At 35.9% G+C, this 19148-nt stretch overlaps 4 protein-coding genes across 6 annotated transcripts; 3 read left to right on the top strand and 1 right to left on the bottom strand.

Annotated features, from left to right (window-relative positions):
* The first annotated feature begins 832 nt into the window (after positions 1-832).
* LOC121794191 lies at positions 833-3253 on the top strand. Of its 2 annotated transcripts, XM_042192252.1 has the most exons (4): positions 833-928; positions 1033-1825; positions 1962-2540; positions 2613-3253. In XM_042192252.1, exons 2-4 carry the CDS (start codon positions 1068-1070, stop codon positions 3088-3090), a joined length of 1815 nt encoding a protein of 604 aa, XP_042048186.1. In that variant the 5' UTR covers positions 833-928; positions 1033-1067; the 3' UTR covers positions 3091-3253. The 2 variants fall into 2 exon arrangements, with proteins under 2 accessions (XP_042048186.1, XP_042048185.1); XM_042192251.1 differs by having other exon boundaries at positions 1962-3253.
* Positions 3254-3778: 525 nt separating this feature from the next.
* On the top strand, positions 3779-7672 carry LOC121795317 (putative late blight resistance protein homolog R1B-12). Its single transcript, XM_042193839.1, has 4 exons — positions 3779-3988; positions 4545-4908; positions 5011-7304; positions 7631-7672. The coding sequence occupies exons 1-4, from the start codon at positions 3779-3781 to the stop codon at positions 7670-7672; spliced, it is 2910 nt and encodes a 969-aa protein (XP_042049773.1).
* Positions 7673-9864: 2192 nt separating this feature from the next.
* LOC121794006 (ankyrin repeat-containing protein At5g02620-like) lies at positions 9865-11847 on the bottom strand. Of its 2 annotated transcripts, none has more exons than XM_042192017.1 (2): positions 11332-11847; positions 9865-10711 (listed from the first exon to the last, which is right to left on the bottom strand). In XM_042192017.1, the coding sequence occupies exon 2, from the start codon at positions 10499-10501 to the stop codon at positions 10001-10003; it is 501 nt and encodes a 166-aa protein (XP_042047951.1). In that variant the 5' UTR covers positions 10502-10711; positions 11332-11847; the 3' UTR covers positions 9865-10000. The 2 variants fall into 2 exon arrangements, with proteins under 2 accessions (XP_042047951.1, XP_042047952.1); XM_042192018.1 differs by having other exon boundaries at positions 11332-11846.
* A 4969-nt stretch (positions 11848-16816) lies between these two features.
* Positions 16817-18681, top strand: LOC121795739 (non-functional NADPH-dependent codeinone reductase 2-like). Its single transcript, XM_042194336.1, has 4 exons — positions 16817-16936; positions 17033-17208; positions 17498-17741; positions 18271-18681. Exons 1-4 carry the CDS (start codon positions 16817-16819, stop codon positions 18679-18681), a joined length of 951 nt encoding a protein of 316 aa, XP_042050270.1.
* The last annotated feature ends 467 nt before the right edge of the window (positions 18682-19148 follow it).

Here is a 19148-nt window from a genome sequence, read left to right as displayed (position 1 = left end):
TCCTACTTTAATTACAAACAAATTGAGTGTGGGCTAATCGCGCGCAAGAATTTTGTCGGACTTGAATATGATAGAAGCCCATTTATAGAAATTAGTGCGAATTAATTATCCGAACTTTCCCTCTGGGCCTACATGGGCCTCTCAAAATTAAAAAGCCTAATATATAAATCCCTATAAAGCCCAAGGAGGACTGAAAGACATTGTTTTCACTCTGTTTATTGTAAAATTCATGAACTAGCCGTAGCAGAGAACAAAAATTTGGATTGATTTAGCTGGAGTAACTGAAAATTGGACGATGGATCAGCAAAGTGATGCACTGCTGAGTTGAAACTTTTGAACTCCATTGCTGGTTCAATCAAAACTAAATCAATTGTAAGTAAAGTTGTTTTTTTTTGTTATTACTATTTTTTTTATATTTTGGGGAAAATGTTAGTACAATAGTATTCTTGAATAAATGTAGATTGAAAAAGGATCCTACTTTTATAGTACATTAGTTCTATAGTAAGAGTGAGATGAGAGTTCTATTGGCCGAGAGAGCGAAATTGCAAAAAGAGACTCTTTGTTTGACGGAGGGAGTAATAGACATTGGGCTGTTGTTGAAGGTATCAAATCAAAAAATCTGTAATTCGAGAGTTGCACGGGCAAAATTATACTGATCTTTGGTGTAGACAAATATAACTATAAGAATAAAACTTTTGTCAGTGACACTCAATTAATTATATGCTCGATCACGTGGTAAAGTTCATAAACATGTATGCTTTGCCAAGAATATTTAATTCTCTTTATTCTTTGCTTTCATGTATCGCTAAGGCATATTTGTTTGAAGTGTACGCTATATATAGTGGTTTGTTCATGAGTTGTTCCACAACATTCTCTCCTTGTTTTCCTTTACATATATACAGATTTTGGACTGCTTCCCTCCATACAGGTTTATGTTTATGTTTATGTATGCTTATCTTTTGATTTATTCATGTACATATATATTTTATCTCACAAAATAATCATAATAATATTTTGTAATCTTATTTTCAGTTAAGCTGTGACCTGTTCTTGCATTGCATTCAGCCATGGAGAAGACGGTTATCGAGCGTTTCTACCACAAACATCCTTTGATTCTTGCAAAAAATGAGAGTGAAAAAGAGAGTAATCTACATTGTTATGGTTGTGGTAATGACGTAGCCAAATTGGAGGTGGCATATGTTTGCAGGGTGCGAAATTGTTCGAATAGGATTATCCTCCACAAGAAATGTGGAGACTTACCTAGTCAGATTTCGCACCCTAAACACCCTCATCCCCTTCACTTATTTGATTACAACCCTCTCTCATCTGATCCTTGGTGTGATGTTTGTATGCGCAAACTTGGTTCGGCGCTTGGTTACAAATGTTCTAGTTGTAATTTCGATTTCGACATAACATGCCCAAAGATAAGTATAGATGCCTTATTAAACAAAAAAAGAGAGTTATCACACCCAAGCCATCCTCATCACCCTTTGACACTGATGAGGAAGTCCCCATCGTTTCCGTTTTATTGTGATGGTTGTGGTGACAAAGATGTGGACATGGCCTACATATGCAGCATATGTGAGATTTGGGTTCACAAGAGGTGTGCATTGTTGCCCCCCCTTTTCCCCAAAAATCGCCACGGCCACCACCACCACGACCTTACCCTGGCCTTCTCTTTTCCAACCAAACATCGCAAGTATATATCATATTGTGATGTTTGCCACAAAAGGTTGAATAAAACATATTGGGTGTATTTTTGTGGTGATTGCAGATTCTTTGCTCATCTCCAATGTGTCGCATTCACGACTAAGATCCCAAACTCGTAAGCTATTTGTTTGTATATATGCAAATTCCATATCTTGCTTTATGCACCTTAATTTGCTTTTTCTTTGCCTTTCTATAACTACAAGAAACATGATCGCTAAACATTACTTGTAATCTGTTATTGATGATTGCAGAGAACAGGGTGATGGTGTGATTAAGTTCCCGCTACATGCTCATGACATAGCTAAGAAGTTGATCACACCTTTTGTAGACAATGTAAACTGGCTCAGAATTGGTGGAAGAATGACACAAACAACAATGCCTATGCCTCAAACCACTGCAAGTTTTTCGTTTTTATTCAATTACCACAAGCATCATTTGAGGCTGGTGAAAGAGTTGTCCAATAAAGATGATCACAACAAAAACATGATGGTTGAGTTGATCAAGATATGCGACGTGTGTGTGACACCCATATCTTCTTCTCCATATTACGAGTGTGCTCGTTGCAGATATTTCGTCCACTCCACTTGCTACTCGTTACCTGAATATTTCTATCCATTTTTTTCTTCCCCCTTATTTGGTGGATGCGAGACCAATATTTTGAATTTTCTTAATCATGCATTCAAACTCTATACCACCTCAGAATTGGATATGGATACAAATCTATGCAGGTGTAAGTTGTGTGGTTTTGTCACAAATGGAAGGGTGTATCAGTGTGTAGTGTGCAAGATGATGATAGATGTGAAATGTGCAGCTCTACCATTAACCATAAGGCACTCATCTCACCTACATCACACATTCAAATTGATCACCATCACTGAGTGGAAAAAATGCTATATATGCAGATCCCACTTGAATGAGATGGATATCGGATATTGCTGCACCAGTTGTGAATTTGGGTTGCACGTGAATTGCGCTATGCTGCCTGCGAGCACAACAATGCGCGAGTGGGACAGATACCACTCGCTGATGTTGTTATCTGATGCCGCTCGCGACCATCCCTCTGACTTTATCTGTGATTTTTGTGAAGGGGAATTGCATCCCAAGAGGTGTATGTATCACTGCCGCCAATGCGACGTTTCTTTCCACCTTCGTTGCCTCAAGACTGCATCCGGTGAGTTGAGAAACATCAAGTTTGGGCGCCAGTTCAAGTTGGATAAGATGCACCCTGATCACCCTCTCACTTTCAGTTGTGTCACCATCAAGAGAAGGTGTGACATTTGCAATGTGACTGTGTATGACTGCTGTGGATTTGAATGTGAATTGTGTTACTTTGCTGTGTGCCTAAGTTGTGGTGGGAAAGAGTTAGCTAACAAGATGTAATTTGCAGGTGATGTCAACTTCATTTAGTAGAATGACTCAACAGAGTGTCCATGTGTTTGATACTCTATAATAGTATTGAGTTGTGTTGTAATGGCATTTTAATATAGTTGAATTTGAAGGTATAATCCCATTTCAAATCCTTTGGGGTATAATTGTATTGTAATTCTAATTTCTTTGTTTTGCAAGTATAAAAATTAATTAAAATGTGGCATTGACTTTTAATTGAATAATTTTTTTATTTATATATGTATATTGTGTATTTCTACATTATTTTTTTTATATCTTGAGTTGTGTGTGCAAGCACGAGAGTGTATGTGTGTGCAATGTGGTGTGTCATTTGAGTTTGTGTTGTGTGTTCACTCTGTGTATTTTCTGTGTGGGGGGCAATATGGAGTGTGTATGCTGTGTGTTGTGTGTTTATAAGGTATTCAAATTCGTAGTTATTTGAAATGCAATATTCATTTTAAATATATAGTTCAAATGGTCAAATACAAAATATATCATACAAAAATTAATTATGTAATTCATGATCCAAATCAAATACTAGTAGAAAAGGTATGGGATCGAGTTAGGAGATTCTTCCTAGACAATGAAGATGGGAGCAGAATAGTAGTGGTGACAAGGCTATCAAACTTGGCATCTCATTTTAACTACACCAATGGTCTTGATTTGAAATTTTTGGATGAGTATGCCAGTTGGGGGCCTATTTTGCCAAACTGTGTTCGGGGAAGAAGCTTGGCCTCTTGAGTTAGAGGACGTTGGGAAAAAGAATGTGAATGGTTGTAAGGGACTTCCACTGTCAATTGCTGTGATAGGGGGGCTTTTATCAAAATCTGAACGAACAAAAGAAAGTTGGGGATTCTTTGAAAATTTGGAGGATAATGAAAGTTGCTTGCAGGTATTATACATGAGTTATAATAATTTGTCAGTTCATCTAAAACCTCTATTTGGGAAGATATGGTGAAGAAGAAGTGATTCGAGTATTTGAACTCATCCTATATTTGGGTGCTAGGGATTCATAGAACCAATTAATGGGAAAAGTTTGGAAGAGGCAGTAGAAAAGTAGGTAGAAGAACTTGTTGATAGAAATCTTGTTATAGTTGGAAAAGCGCAGGCATTGTGGGAAACTGAAATCATTGAAAATGCATGAGGGATGTGTGTTTGAGAGAAGCTCGAAAACTGAAGTTCCTATATGTGTTGGAAGAGAAGAGCATTAGAGAGGTTACAACAATGGGAATATCCAACTCAACTCATTCAATCTCTGAAATCCGCACCACTTGTCCGCTCTTTCTTTGGGAGAGCTCCAACGGATTTGTCAAATAATTTTAGATTGTTGAGGACGAGACGATAATCATGGTTCCGATATTGAAGGAGCTAATCACACCTTTTGTGATGAGAGAAAGTAGTCTAAAAATGATTCCAGCTTTTAAAGATGTGCCTACAACTGTGAATAGGCCTACTCTTCTGCTTCTCAGTTCTCAAACCCAGAACAAAAAAATAGGAGAGAAATGGCTGCTTATGGAGCTCTAGTTTCTGTGATGCATATTATAGATCAAATTCAAACTCTTCCAAGCTCTCCAATTTCCATTGACCAAAATCAGGTTGAATCTCTCACTCTAGTAATTACTTCCTTGCAAAAATTTCTTGAAAGCTATTCTCCCCGTGGTGGCTACACTGAAGAAGAAGATGTGTGGGAAAGCCGCATTGCTGAATATGCTTACCTTGCTGAAGATGTGATCGAGTCTTATATTGCAGATCAAATTCGTGTTCGATCAGAAGCTGATGTAGAACACATAAGCTCATTTGCATTCTATATAGGTATTGTTGATTGTTTGAAGCCTTATACTATATATGATCATGATTTTGGTTTTCAAGTAATCAATCCCTTAAATCTCTAATCAAGTCCTTGGTTTTGAACAGGTCTGGAGAATGTGATAGAAAACATGAATTTCATTAAGATTGAGATTGATGAGAAGATGGTACTCCAAGATCAACTCCACATCGTAAAGTCTGTGAGCACTGCTGCTGCTGTAGGCTCATCTGGATCTGCTTCTGCTGCTCGTGAGGTTACAATGGTTGGTTTTGATGATGTCTTGTATCAAATGCTGGACAAGATCACTGGAGATGCACGGGAACGCCAAATTCTACCAATTGTTGGAATGGGTGGGATAGGCAAGACCACTCTTGCTCGAAAGATCTATGTAAGTCCACTTGTCCAACAACATTTTGATGTTTGTGCATGGACTACAATTTCTCAAGAGTATAATGCAAAAGAAATTCTTAGACAAGTTCATGATCAAGTAGGCATGGGGAAGGGGGATGATTTGAGTGAAGATGAGTTAGGAGATCATTTGCACAAATATTTGTTTGGAAGGAAGTATTTTATTGTAATGGATGATATGTGGACTATTGAGGCATGGGATGGAGTTAGAAGATTCTTCCCGGATAAGAGAAACGGGAGTAGAATAGTAGTGACGACAAGGCTATCAAACTTGTCGTCTCATTTTAACTACTTCAATGGTCTTGTTCTGAAATTATTGGATGAGGACGCCGGTTGGAATCTATTTTCCAAAACTGTGTTTGAGGAAGAAAGTTGTCCTCCTGAGTTGGAGGACATTGGAAAGAAGATTGTGAGAGGTTGTAAGGGACTTCCATTGTCAGTTGTTGTGATAGGGGGGCTCTTATCAAAGTCAGAACGGACAAAAGAAAGTTGGGGATTGTTTGAAAAAGATTTAAGTTCAATTGTAAATTCGGAGGATAATGAAAGATGCTTGCAAATATTATACATGAGTTATAATAATGTGTCAGTTCATTTAAAACCATGTTTTCTCTATTTCGGAAGATATGCTGAAGATGAAGTGATTCGAGTATCAGAGCTCATCCTAGATTTGTGCGCCGAAGGATTCGTAAAACCAATTAATGGGAAAAGTTTGGAAGAGGCAGCAGAAAAGTACGTAGAAGAACTTGTTGATAGAAATCTCCTTATAGTTGAAAAGCTCAGGCGTTGTGGGAAACTGAAATCATTGAAAATGCATGACCTGTTGAGAGATGTGTGTTTGAGAGAAGCTCGAAAACTGAAGTTTCTATATGTGTTGGAAGAGAAGAGCATTCCAAAGGGCATATATCTTTATCGCCGTATTGCAAGCAGGTTACAACAATGGGAATATCCAACTCAACTCATTCAATCTCTGAAATTCGCACCAAGTGTCCGCTCTTTCTTTGGGAGAGCTCCAACGGATTTGTCAAATAATTTTAGATTGTTGAGGATATCCATGTTTGAAGCATACCCAGGGGTAGATTATGTGAAGATTTTTCTTCAGCGAGTTAACATGCGTCTTCTTGTTATCGGGGTTGGTGAATGTTATTTAACCAACGTGCTTTCTTCCATCTCTTTTCTCTGGAATTTGCAGACAGTGATTATAGATGAGGCAAGGTGGGATCATTATTGTGATATTTGGAAGGTGCCTCAACTTAGGCATGTCAAATTCATCAACCGGGTGGATAATGATGGTAGATTTTATGTCCCCGTTCCTCGCAGTGACGAGGAGGATATGGTGATGGAAAACCTACAGTCACTTTATATTGTGTACGATCTCAAGTTTTGTGCTGGGGTGCTTAAAAGAATCCCCAATATCAAAAAATTGAAGTTGTGCTATCAAAAAAACGATCGAAAAGAAGAAGATGATGATGATTACCAACTCGACAAGATTTGTTGCCTCCACAAACTCGAATATCTTACCCTTGAGTCTTCTAGAAAATACAGCCATTGGGTGCGACAAGTGAGCTTTCCATGTTCCCTCACGAAGTTGACATTAGAAGATACCAATCTTCCTTGGGAAGACATGAAGACAAAAATAGGTCCGTTGCCCCTTCTTCAAGTTCTCAAGCTCAAATGGCGCGCCTTCATTGGGTCTGAGTGGGAAACATTGGAAGACCAATTCTCGAATCTCAAGTTCTTGTTGATTGAGACCTGTGATGTAGAGTGTTGGATCACAGAAAACACCCACTTTCCACGCCTTGAGCACCTTCATCTTCGCTCTGTAGATAGGTTGAGGGAGATTCCTTCATGCATGGGAGACATACCAACACTTCTCTCAATTAAGTTGTCGTGTTGTTGTGATTCAGTGGTGGATTCAGTTAGAATAATAAAGGAGGAGCAACAGGAACTCGGCAATGAAGACCTTCAAATCGTGACCACGAACAAATATTACTGGGTAATACTTTTTTTTTTTAACCTTAATGATAGTTCTCACTTCGTAATGAATGTGTCTTGCTACATAAATGAAGGAGGACAAAGAATGATACGGAGATACGATCAGCCACCCATTCTCCAAGCCCGAGTTCAGCAGCCTCGCCAAACAAGGACCCCATCACCAATGCCCACCTCAGCCTCGACAGGCCCGTCCATTCCACCTCAAGCACGAGGCCCAGACGCAACATCAACGCGCCAGACTGCTTTCTACCGCCTTCTTGGATTTTTATTATGTGTATATGACATGTTTCTGTTTGAATTATTACCTTTTTTTAATTGGTCTTTTAGGTTATATATGCCTTTAATTTGTTGTTTGCTTTACTTGTTTAGTTTGGTCTGTAATCATAGGTCTCAATATTTGATTCTTCGAGTGTATTTATGTTAACATGTTCCAATAGTTGTAAAGCCTATAAAATAATACTTCATCCGTTCACTATTTAAAGTCTCACTTTTGATAGAAATCCATGGGTTCCATCCTAAAACCAATTGGTGATAGGAGGAGGGGCCCATGAGACTTATATACTAGTTTCAGTTTTCTCTTGACACCGATGTGGGACAGTTATATGTTATATTTTTAGTTTCAATTGCCAACACCTTTGACTTGGTGCAGATTCTTTAACCATATCAAGTGTGACAAAACTAGACTGGAATTTGTAAGTATACCCTCTTTCACCTGTGTGCTTGTCAATATAGTAATAGGTCTGATTTGATTCTTACAAGAATCATGATTGCTAAATGTTACACAGAAGAGAGATGATTAGGTACACTCTTATATAGGAAGGTGTAATGTGTGAACTTTACTAATTTGGTTTGACTGAGTAGAATCAACTATTAGATTGTCTTCTTCTTTGTAATCTGCACTTCAATAAATCCCACCCAAACATGATACATATGCTGCTATGTTTGTTTGCACAAAAGAATTTTATTTGACTCATGAAAATGAGATCACAATTCACGAACATTAGCTTCTAATACACATGGGTATATTAAATTCCAATATCTATTTTATTTATTTTTTTGGATTTTTATGTTGCTGGGTCCATCAATGTACTTAGCTTTGAACCTTATTGGGCCGCATTTCTTTAAGTCACCATTGGTTGGTATCTTTGTTTTCTGGATTTTACCCTTTGACGAACATATCATTTGGGCCGTTATTGGGCCATGAAATTGAAAAGGAATAATGGGCCCTTATGTATTTTCTGATTATTTCATCTGTGACTTTCTGATTGATTCATCTATGAGTCTAAAATTTCTTGCAATCTCTTGGGCTTAATATTTAATTTCAAACTTTAATCTAATCAAAATAAGAAGTCTCGTATATTTTGAAGAAAAAAAACTACTCCTTTTCCAAAGCAGCCAAAAAGTTCCTCAGACCAAAATTTCGAAACCCCTGATGATTATCACAATCAGTTCATACCATAATTTCTCAAACCTGATAATTATTAAGCCAAATTCTTTTTGGGGTCCGTTATATTAATGAACAATGTGGGCTCATCACATACCAATTTTCAACTATTAAAATTGGATAGTTTTTTCAGAGGCAGTTCGGTTTAAAAGATTGGATAATGAACCGACTACCGCCACCACTCCACAACCACCTCTTCCATATGCATTCCGTTCGAACCTCTGTATTGTGTGTCCGTCCGCACCAGGGACCCATATCCTAATGTATTGATAAAATCTAAACCTAATTAAACTTGAAACATATCCATTGTCTCCATTGTCAAGAGTAAGATTGATTGTTGATTATTCGGAACATGTTTGAACTATACATACAAGGCAAAGTCAGTGGGTTTGGTAATAGTGATGCCTTACTAAAATATGGAGTGACATGAACAAATCAATTTTGCAAATATAGAATATGCAACTTGTCAAATTGGAGTTGATAACATAGAATATGCAACTTGTCAAAATAGAATATAAAAATGTCAATATAGAATATGCAACAAGCCCAACCAAACAGCCGGTTATTAGATTACATGATAATATATTCATATGCGGTGGCATATAAAAATTTATTCTTGTCTTACATATCAGTTCCGAGTTCAAATAATTCTCATTTGTATGTGTAATAATTTATTGTAAATACAAAATTTTTAAAAAATTTAGCTAAAACAAAGTATAAAAAAAATTGAGTGTCATTGGCCCGACAGGTTAGCCAGAAGCTTGGAAGTTTAGGGTTAGGGATTGGCAATTTATATCCCGAAAAATTATAAACCAAATGACGCATAATTGACCGATAACCTAATAGAATTGGCTCAAATCTGAGCAGATTGGCCCGATTAACATCCATATATGTGTATTTGTAGTGTTGTGTGTGTAGTGTGAAGTGTGTGCAGATGGTGTGTATAGTTTGTGTGTGTGCGCGTACATTGTGCGTGTATATATTGTGTGCATTGTGTGTATGTCGTGTACGCAATGTTTGTACTGTGTGCTATGCGTATGCAATGTGTTTGTACATTCTGTGTGTTGGGCGTGCAGTGTGTGCAATGTGTGTGAAGTGTGTATGTATGTATGCGCAATTTTACGTAATTTTATAAAAAATATAAATAAGAAGGAATAAGATACAATAACAATAGAACGGAATGAATATTTCCTTGGTACTCCATTCCATCAAACCAAGAATGACCGCAGTGGCTAAATGGGCCTCTTATATGGTCAGGCTAAACTGTTAACGGATTCATCGTCGCAACGTTTTACCCACGACGGAAATTTGATTCCGGAGTCCCTCAATTTCTGGTAAAGATGCCGGAAAGCGTTGGCAACGAGCAGGAACGACATCAGCCCGACCCACGCAATGATGGCTATCTGGATGACGCTGCTGAGTGAGTCCTTATGAATCACAGGAGTCGCCACCATAATCGAAGCTCCATAGGTGACTCCGACGGCGGTGACGGAGACCCACATGATGAGCACGAGGGCCCACATGAAGAATCTGTACTTGAAGGGCAAGCCAATGATGAGCAGCAATATGATGCTGAGTGACGTCACAAACGCCACCGTGTTGGAGCGTATGAAGTTGCGGTAAATGCGCGGGTCTTTGTAGGCCATCACCGCCTCCCCGGCCCTGTGGTCGGCCGTGTCGTCCTGCCACACGCCGCCAGTGGGGCTGACGGCGGCCTGGAATGCCATGGTGGCGATCAGGACCGCCACCACCATGATGGAGTCGCGCTTCTTGGTCAGCCACTCAGCCGGTGGGATTTGGGAGGAGTGGGCGGATCGGGACCGGAGCAACTCTTTGATTTCGTCGGTTTCGTGGTCGGATCCGGAATAGGAGATGTGTTGCCTCAGGATTTTTTACGGCGTTTCGCCTTTGAAGTTTTTTGATTTCTTGTCGATCTTGGTGAATTTGGTCAAGTATCGAATCATCTGAGAATTTGAGAATAAAGAAAATGTGATTCAAGTATTGTTAATAAACAAAGGAAGCCTACTAATATTGGGGGACGCCAAAAATGACAATACTACTAGTATATGGAGTAATATATTATGCTTTAGTTAATTTTAAACAACCAAGATTAAAAAAATATAATGTCAGAATATTCATGAATATTTATTAAAAACAATGAATTTTAATAATTTTATCAATTGGCTAACAAAAAAATCCAGATACTCTATTTGTGATATGTTGTCAATTTGGCTGACACGCATCTCAAATTGATGACATAGTTGAATTATTTACTAAATGTGAGAAACACAATCAAATTCATAGATGGTGTGGTCCTTTTTGAATTTTCTGGATGTCACATTACATACAAGTTCATCAAAATTAAACCAGAAGGGAAATTGAAAAAAAAATCATTTAGATTCACAATTTTTACAACTTATTTTTAAAATTACAGACCAAAATTCATGATTTTTTCAGTCCGTCTACCCTATAATCAAAATCTATATGAATGCAAGCTTTTACTATAATGAAAATAAATAAGATGAATAAAATATCTCAACTAATCAAAATATAGATTTTCCATAGAAAAAAAGAGTGGTCTCACCTCAACTTGTTTGTACCTAACGGCCAAATGCAAGACTGTCTCTCCAGCATCATCCTCTGCACACACAAACCCACCCAACATACTCACCAAAACCCTCAACGCTCCGACCTGACGATGTTTCACGCACAAGTGCAGCACGGTCTCTCCACGGTCCAACCGCTCCATCGCAGCAAAGGCATCCTTCTCAACAAGCAGTTTCAGGACCTCCTCGCGCCCGTTCACGGCCGCCACATGAATAGGGTTCATGCCGTTTCCATCACGTGACCAGCACATGTCCGGGGCCTTTTCAAGCAGTATAGACGCGATGTCCGCGTATCCTCCGGCCGCTGCCACGTGTAAGAGGGTTTCCTTAGTGTTTGCAAATGATGCTTTTTTGAGAAGAAATGGATCATTTTGATAAATTCCCTTCAGCTGCAGCATCATACAGTTTCTTCTCAGCTGATTCTATAACCATTTTGAAGGGTGAAACTAATTATTTGGGGTTTAGTTAGTATTTTTTATCTATTTATAGTGATTTTATGGGGTTCAACTTGTTTAGAGAGTTGTTACATGTGTTAATTTATTTAGCAATGTGAAACCACTTTAATTGGTTCTTTCTTGACTACGTAATTAAATTGATCAACTAGTGTAATATTATATGAGCATGCATGTGCTATTTAAAATGTTGGGCTTATTAGATTATTCATTTATTTAATATATAGACTTCCAACATACATCCACTATCAAACTAAAGTCTATTTCAGACACTTTTAAGTCTTTACTCAACTAATTATATATAAACGCCGCCAGACACTTGCTTTTAAATATAGCATATAAATAAAAAAATTTAAACCTGCTACTATACACCATTACACCATGATTATTGTTAAGAGGATTCTCCCTTAACGTGATACCGACGTCGACGAGTGATCAACGATGAGGAATAAAGATGGACGTCTCGAGCTCGTCCCGAGATCAGCTCCAAGAATCGTATCAGTGGACGTCTCAGGCTCTCCCTGAGATCAGCTCCGGTTTATGGTTTGCAAATAAAGAAGAGAACGAAAGAAAGAACTAGGGAAAATATTATGTATTTCTTGATTGATTAAAGAGAATAACTATAGCCCTATTTATAATAAGCAAAAGATACGAAAGGATATGCTAAATCAATACTAAACTAAATAAGAGAGATTCGGGGATATTCGAGAGATATTCTCGTATCACTTTCCCAAACATTTTATTTATTTATTTTTACATCATTGTGCTAAAAGAGTGGAAATTGATGAAAATGTATATTTATCATCCTTTACAATCAGAGATAATGCAGCCTTAGATTTATTTAACTGGTCATTGTATCATTATTTTGTTTTAATAAGTCATTATATAATGAGTGAGGTAATTAGTAAATTCCAATAGTAGAGAAAGTGAACTGATCAATATTGCTTAAACTAATTAAGCCCGATTAAAGGCCCATCTCATTGAAGGCTTATATTTAAGTTAGCAAAACTGGATACTAATTGGGACCGATAAAAGGCCCATCAATTATTTTCTAGTAATATTTGATTGTGGGGACTCGTAATTCTGAGGCCATCCGCAACGCATCCCTTAGCCGTCTCTTATCTCGTCCCGGAGAGACGAGACGGATAAGAGACGGCGTTGCAGCCTTCCGTCTCCATCCCGTCTCGGAGAGATGCCCGTCCCGGAGGGACAGCTCGCGAGACGTCTCGCCACGGGTCGAGCTCCGGTTCGTCCGTGACGCCCATTCGCCGGCCCGCGAGTGGGCGTCGTTTTTATCCGAAAAATATTTTTTTTGTTTTTTTTTAAATTCAGTAAAAATTCAAAATTTTTTAAAAATTCCCAAAAAATATACTAGCTGTTTATAGGCGTTTTTTGCAAATTTTTAATTTTTTTTAAAGCCTTCAATCACTTCTATAAATATCAAATCCCACAAATTAATCCACCATAAAAAAATATGTTTTTTTATTTAAATTATGTATTTTAAAATTTTTAGGATTTTATTAATGAGGTTTTTTAATTTTTTTAGAATTTTAAGTTGTAATTTTATTTTATTTAATGAAGTGTGTTTTTATTAATTGAATTTGTTGGAAATAAAATAAAAAATAAAATTGAATGAATAGTTAAAGGATGAGATGGTTAAGAGACGGATAAGAGATTGAGGGTTGCAGGTGTTGTCTGTTAGTTAAGAGATGGAGTGAAAAGTACAGTGGGGCCCATGAATAATTAAAAGATGAGACGGATAAGAGACAGCGTTGCGGATGACCTGAAGTTTTTGTGCAGGTAATTTAATGTTAATAGATATTATATATATTTTAAATAGCTAAACTTGAGATTTGGAATATGTTTCGTGTCAGAACTTTAATTAGTATATAGTTAACTCATTTCTCTCTTTGTTATTTCTCTTTGTTTTAAGAGTAATATCAGGAAGGTAAAATAAAAATAGGACTTCTTCAGATTTGTAAAATTTATATAAATTGAATTTTATGGTACTACATATTTTGATTTCAAAAGAAATCTAAAGAAGGAATTTGTGAAATGTTTTTTTAACCTCATCGTTAAATAAACAACTACTCTACGTGACTCTGTACGCCTGAGCTACATGTAGTTGTGGGGTAAATGCCGCAATCAGTTTAGAAAATTTTAAGGGTATTTTACTTATTATATGTTATAAGTATAATTTAATAAATATTATTATTGCTAGATTTGAGAATCTTGATCACCTTTGCTATAATATTAATATTAATAAATTGTAGTCATAAAATAACTTTTTAAGGCATGTTAAAATTGATTTGATTTTAAGGAAAACTTTATGAAGGAAATTGTGAAATGTCTTTTTAGACCTATATATGAAATAAAATTTCTACCTCCACCATTGCCCTAAAAGACTAAATCAACTTATAATAGTGTTCTATATAATTTTGAGTGTGGCTTTTAGATTGGTCGTGTAATAAAAATCAAAGTCAAGTCTTATGTTAATTCAATACTCCAATTTAAGTCTTCATTTCATTTATTTATGGATCTTAATAAATGACACTTAAGAGTCAACACCAAACTAACTCAACCAACATCACTCAACCACTACTTAGCCAAACAACGTATTACTTGGTGAGTCACATTCCCCTCTCTCATCAATTATTATTATTATGTGTTGGCATAGATCTTATATAATATAATCACTGTTGAAGGTCTAATTAGACATAATTAGTGATTAGCCCTCTAAGAAGCCAAAGGCTAAGAAATGTTTTTAATATGTTTTGGTTGACTACTTAGTTTCCAAAATACATTGTATGAAAATTATGGGATGATGTTTGAACATGGCAACTACTTGTAAGTTATTACTTCTAACCAAATCATGGAATTTATAATAATTTCTTAAGGGAAAATAACTGCTAAAACCACCAACTTATGCCTCTTTTCGATTTTACCAGTATGCTTAAAACATAATTGCTAAAATTATAAATCATTATAAACTCTATTAATTTACCATGCACATCTGTTGATTTAGAACGATGATACTGCATGTTTGATATGGTAGATAACTCATTTAGGAATGAAATTCTATGAACAGAGTTTATAACAACAATGAGTTGCTTAAATCCCAATCAAGTAAAGAGTTCTTTTCTTTTTATTTGCGTAAGGGTCTTCGAATTTTCAATATTCATATACTATATTATTGTACAAAAATCTCTATCATTACAACAGAAAATAGAAACAATATTTTGTCAAAATTCTAAACTCAAAATTTCAGATATATAGCTCCAGCAAAATAAATTAAATAAGAGTATGAAAAACCTCTCGTGACACAACCAAAAGATTTGACTTTAATCTATTAGTAATATTTTTATGTTTTACTGAGTACTTTTAATAAAATACATTATTCTATCACCACGTTATTTTATCCAATCACAATATTAGTGATGAGGTTCAAAGTTATAAGGAGGCGCCACGTGGGAGACGTCAAATCCTTTTATAATACATCTAAGAATTAATATCATGATTAAGCACACAAAGATCTTCAAATCTTATTTAGATATTTAACAATGTCAAAATCATTTTTTTTCAGTCTCAACTCTTTGACATTCACAAAGGATCCATTCATCTGTTCCGGAAAATAGAAAAAAAAATCTAAATTAAGTCAAAACCATAAATAAAAAATGTTACACATAATGATGCCATTTTCAAACTTGTAAATTATCTAAAGTCTTGTCCAATGTCAACGCATGGACCAATAATTAAACATTTGATAGGTCGCATTTTCTAAAAATAAATCAATTTTTTTATATATTTATCCGCCACGTACATTGTGGATTGTGCCCTTAACCAATTTAATTAAGAATTTTAAGTCACTCGGACTCTCCAATGTTTTTTTAGCAACAACCTTCAACAAATTTACAAATATTTAAAATAAACATTTGATGATTATCATAAAGAAGAGCTGAAATCATAAATTTTTATTAACTTTTTATATACTCCCCCGTCCCACAAAAATACGGGCATTCCACTTTTTAAATTTTTTATCTATTTAATAATGTAAATCACACTATTCACTAACACTACTTTAACTACTATTCTTCGTTTCTCTCTTACTTTACCATACCATTCTCCTAATCCCTCTTACTTTACCAATTTTGTCTTAATTCTCGTGTCATACTCATTGCCCATATTTTTATGGGACGGAGGGAATATCTTATAACTTTCAAACTCTGTCATTTAAAACATAATTTTATTACAACTTGTAATTGCCTCACAAACTAAATATTTGGTAAAATTGGTAATAATGTGGAAGCCAAATTTTCAGACGTAGACAACACATCGGTTCTTCAAAACATTGTCGTCTAAATAGACTTGAAACACCCTCGTTTCCAACATCAATTGATTTCAGGGCTTTTTTTTTTATTACTAATATGTATCATTGACTTGACTCTGCAGCTTTCTATTTGCAACTCCTAGCAACGTAGATACCAGATTGAGGTTCGCAACTCTCAAATCACAATTCAAACATTCACAATTTGAATTCTTCTTGAAATAATTTCGAATTGTATTAAATCATGATTTAATTCAACAAAAAAAGTCAAATCATAAATTAGAATTAGAAAAGATAATTATCCTTTTATATAAAATCATGGTGGAACTCATGTGTATCATCAATTCTCACTTCCAATTAAATCAATTCCTTTTTTTCTCAATTAATTAAGAAATGGAGACAACAATATCTTGGGACGAATTAAGACACGCATGCACGATATTCCCAAACTCCAATATTAATCTTCACATCACAGCTCTGACTTTTGCAAAGATCACAATCATATGGGCCGGTGTTCGTTGCTTCGATTAGTACTAATGTCGCAAAATACAGTTGTTTTTTAAGGTTGACTTTCCCAAATTTCTCCCCTTCCATTTTCTATAAATTGACCATTTCTCAAACATCAAACCTCACCACCATTCATTACACTACACTTGCACACAAATTTTGAATTTTAGAGAGAAAATCATGAGAAACAATCAAGTAAGATTGAACAATGGCACCACCATACCTTTACTTGGTATGGGAACCTACTCTTTTGAAAATGATAGGAAAATCACTGAGCATGCTATCCAAGCTGCCCTAAAGGTACTCTTCTCTTTTATTCTATAATTTTATTTTACCAAAAAAAACCCCCGAAATTTCGCTTCACCTAAACTATTTTTCTGCGCCCGCCCCTGCAAGATGGGATATAGGCACTTTGACACAGCTCAAATTTACGGCTCGGAGGCTGCGTTAGGGAATGCATTGAATGACGCGATATCAAATGGAGTCGTTCGGAGAGAGGAGCTTTTCGTTACGTCTAAACTGTGGGGAAGCCATCACCACGATCCTGTTTCAGCACTACAAAAAACTCTCAAGTATGTATGGATATATAAATGCATGTGGTTTCTAAATTATCGTTGTCGCTTATTTTTTGTGATAATCGGAATGTGTGTTACTTATTTGCTTCTGTTTCCTTATGTTCATATTCTGTAGTGAATTTTGATAGAGAGTTAGTTTTTCTCTATTCGTTTTTCTGTTGCTTTTTTTGTTGTTGTTTCTGATGAGTATTGTATAATTTGTTCTCTATTGCTACTTAGTTTTTTACTATAAGCATTTTTGTAACAAACAAAAAATTAATATTCTAAACTTTTCGAGTCAATTTAGGTGCATGGGGATGGAATACATCGACATGTATCTCGTGCACTGGCCTGTACGATTGAAGCCTTGGGTTTGCGATCCGATACCTGAAGAGGACGAATTCGAACCTTTATGTCTCGATGTGACATGGTTCGGCATGGAGAAATGCTTGGAGATGGGCTTATGTAAGGGTATTGGCGTTAGCAATTTCTCTTGCAAAAAACTCCAAAATCTGTTGGATTTCGCATCCGTACCTCCGGCTATCAATCAGGTAATAGATTCAAATCATGTGGTACATATAGTAAATAAATTGATAAATTGAGAATAATATGTTGTGAGTTACTGTCTACAAATAGAGAGACTAATATCTCTGAAAAAAAAATGATGAAAAATCTATTTTTTGGGACAGCGGGCAGTATTATATACCTATATTTTCATGAAACACAAAATCAAATTTTATAATTAGTCAGAGCAACTTTTTTTTTTGAACAATATGATCTCAAATCATTGAATCATATCGTTAGATAATTTAAAATCTACACTGATAATCTCAAACAAAATATAAGCACAGCTAGTTGGTGTACGAAACAGTACAGACAATCAAACAATTTTACTATTTTTCATATAGTATAAAAATTATGTCAAACAATAGAATAATAATAATAATTAGAATATAAATTGTGAGGACCACTTAGTTAGTAATCAAATTAATTAATAGTCAGTAAATTTTTCCCAGCTCGAAGTCGTTGATATCAATCAGTAATTAATTCAATGAATGTTGTACCATGGTACATAAATAGGTGGAAATGCATCCTATGTGGAGGCAAAGAAAGCTAAGAGATCTCTGTAGGGACCACAACATCCACGTCAGCGCATATTCTCCAATAGGAGCTCCGGGAAATTTTTGGGGATCAACGGCCGTGATTGAGAATCCGTTGATCAAATCAATGGCTCTCAAGCACGGGGCAACTCCAGCTCAGGTTGCCCTGAGCTGGGGTTTGTCGAAGGGCGCGAGCGTGATCGCGAAGAGTTTCAATCTAGAGAGGTTGAAGGAGAACAAGGGGGCTCTTGAACTCAGGTTGGAAGACGATGAAATACTCGAAATCGACTCGAAATTGAAGGAGATGAAGATCATGAGAGGGGATGTTTATGTTAATGATGCAACAAGCCCTTACAAAACAATTCAAGAATTGTGGGATGATGAGATTTGAATATTGGTATTCATTTGCAAAAATTGAATTTTCTCTTGTGATGGTGCTATGAGCACATGAATTTATTGTACATGTATAGATTTGAAGTGTAGTTATACTACACATTAGTGATGTTCGGTTTGATGGATTAGATAAGATATTTCAACCACAAGAAGGTTTTGCCACTCTTCTTCTTGGAGTATTAATTATTTATCATAAACTACTCCAACAAACAAGGTTTCAGGGTATGAGTTTATTTATAAGAATTTTAAAATTTAGCAAGTTGTGCCTATGGTTTATAAGATGTTAGATTCTAATTGTAAAATAAATTGCTGAGATTTTACCTCAACCAAACAACTATATATAGACAAAGGGAAAAAATTGTGTTGGTTTAGTTCGGTATAATATTCGTACCACTCTTGGTGTACTAATTCACTTAGTTAACTCTAGCCTATGCATTATATAAGTTTGTTTTAAAAACTCTCAAC

Source organism: Salvia splendens, chromosome 3 (genome assembly GCF_004379255.2).
Source record: "Salvia splendens isolate huo1 chromosome 3, SspV2, whole genome shotgun sequence".
NCBI lineage: Eukaryota > Viridiplantae > Streptophyta > Magnoliopsida > Lamiales > Lamiaceae > Salvia > Salvia splendens.
This window is presented reverse-complemented; position numbering and strand designations above follow the sequence as displayed.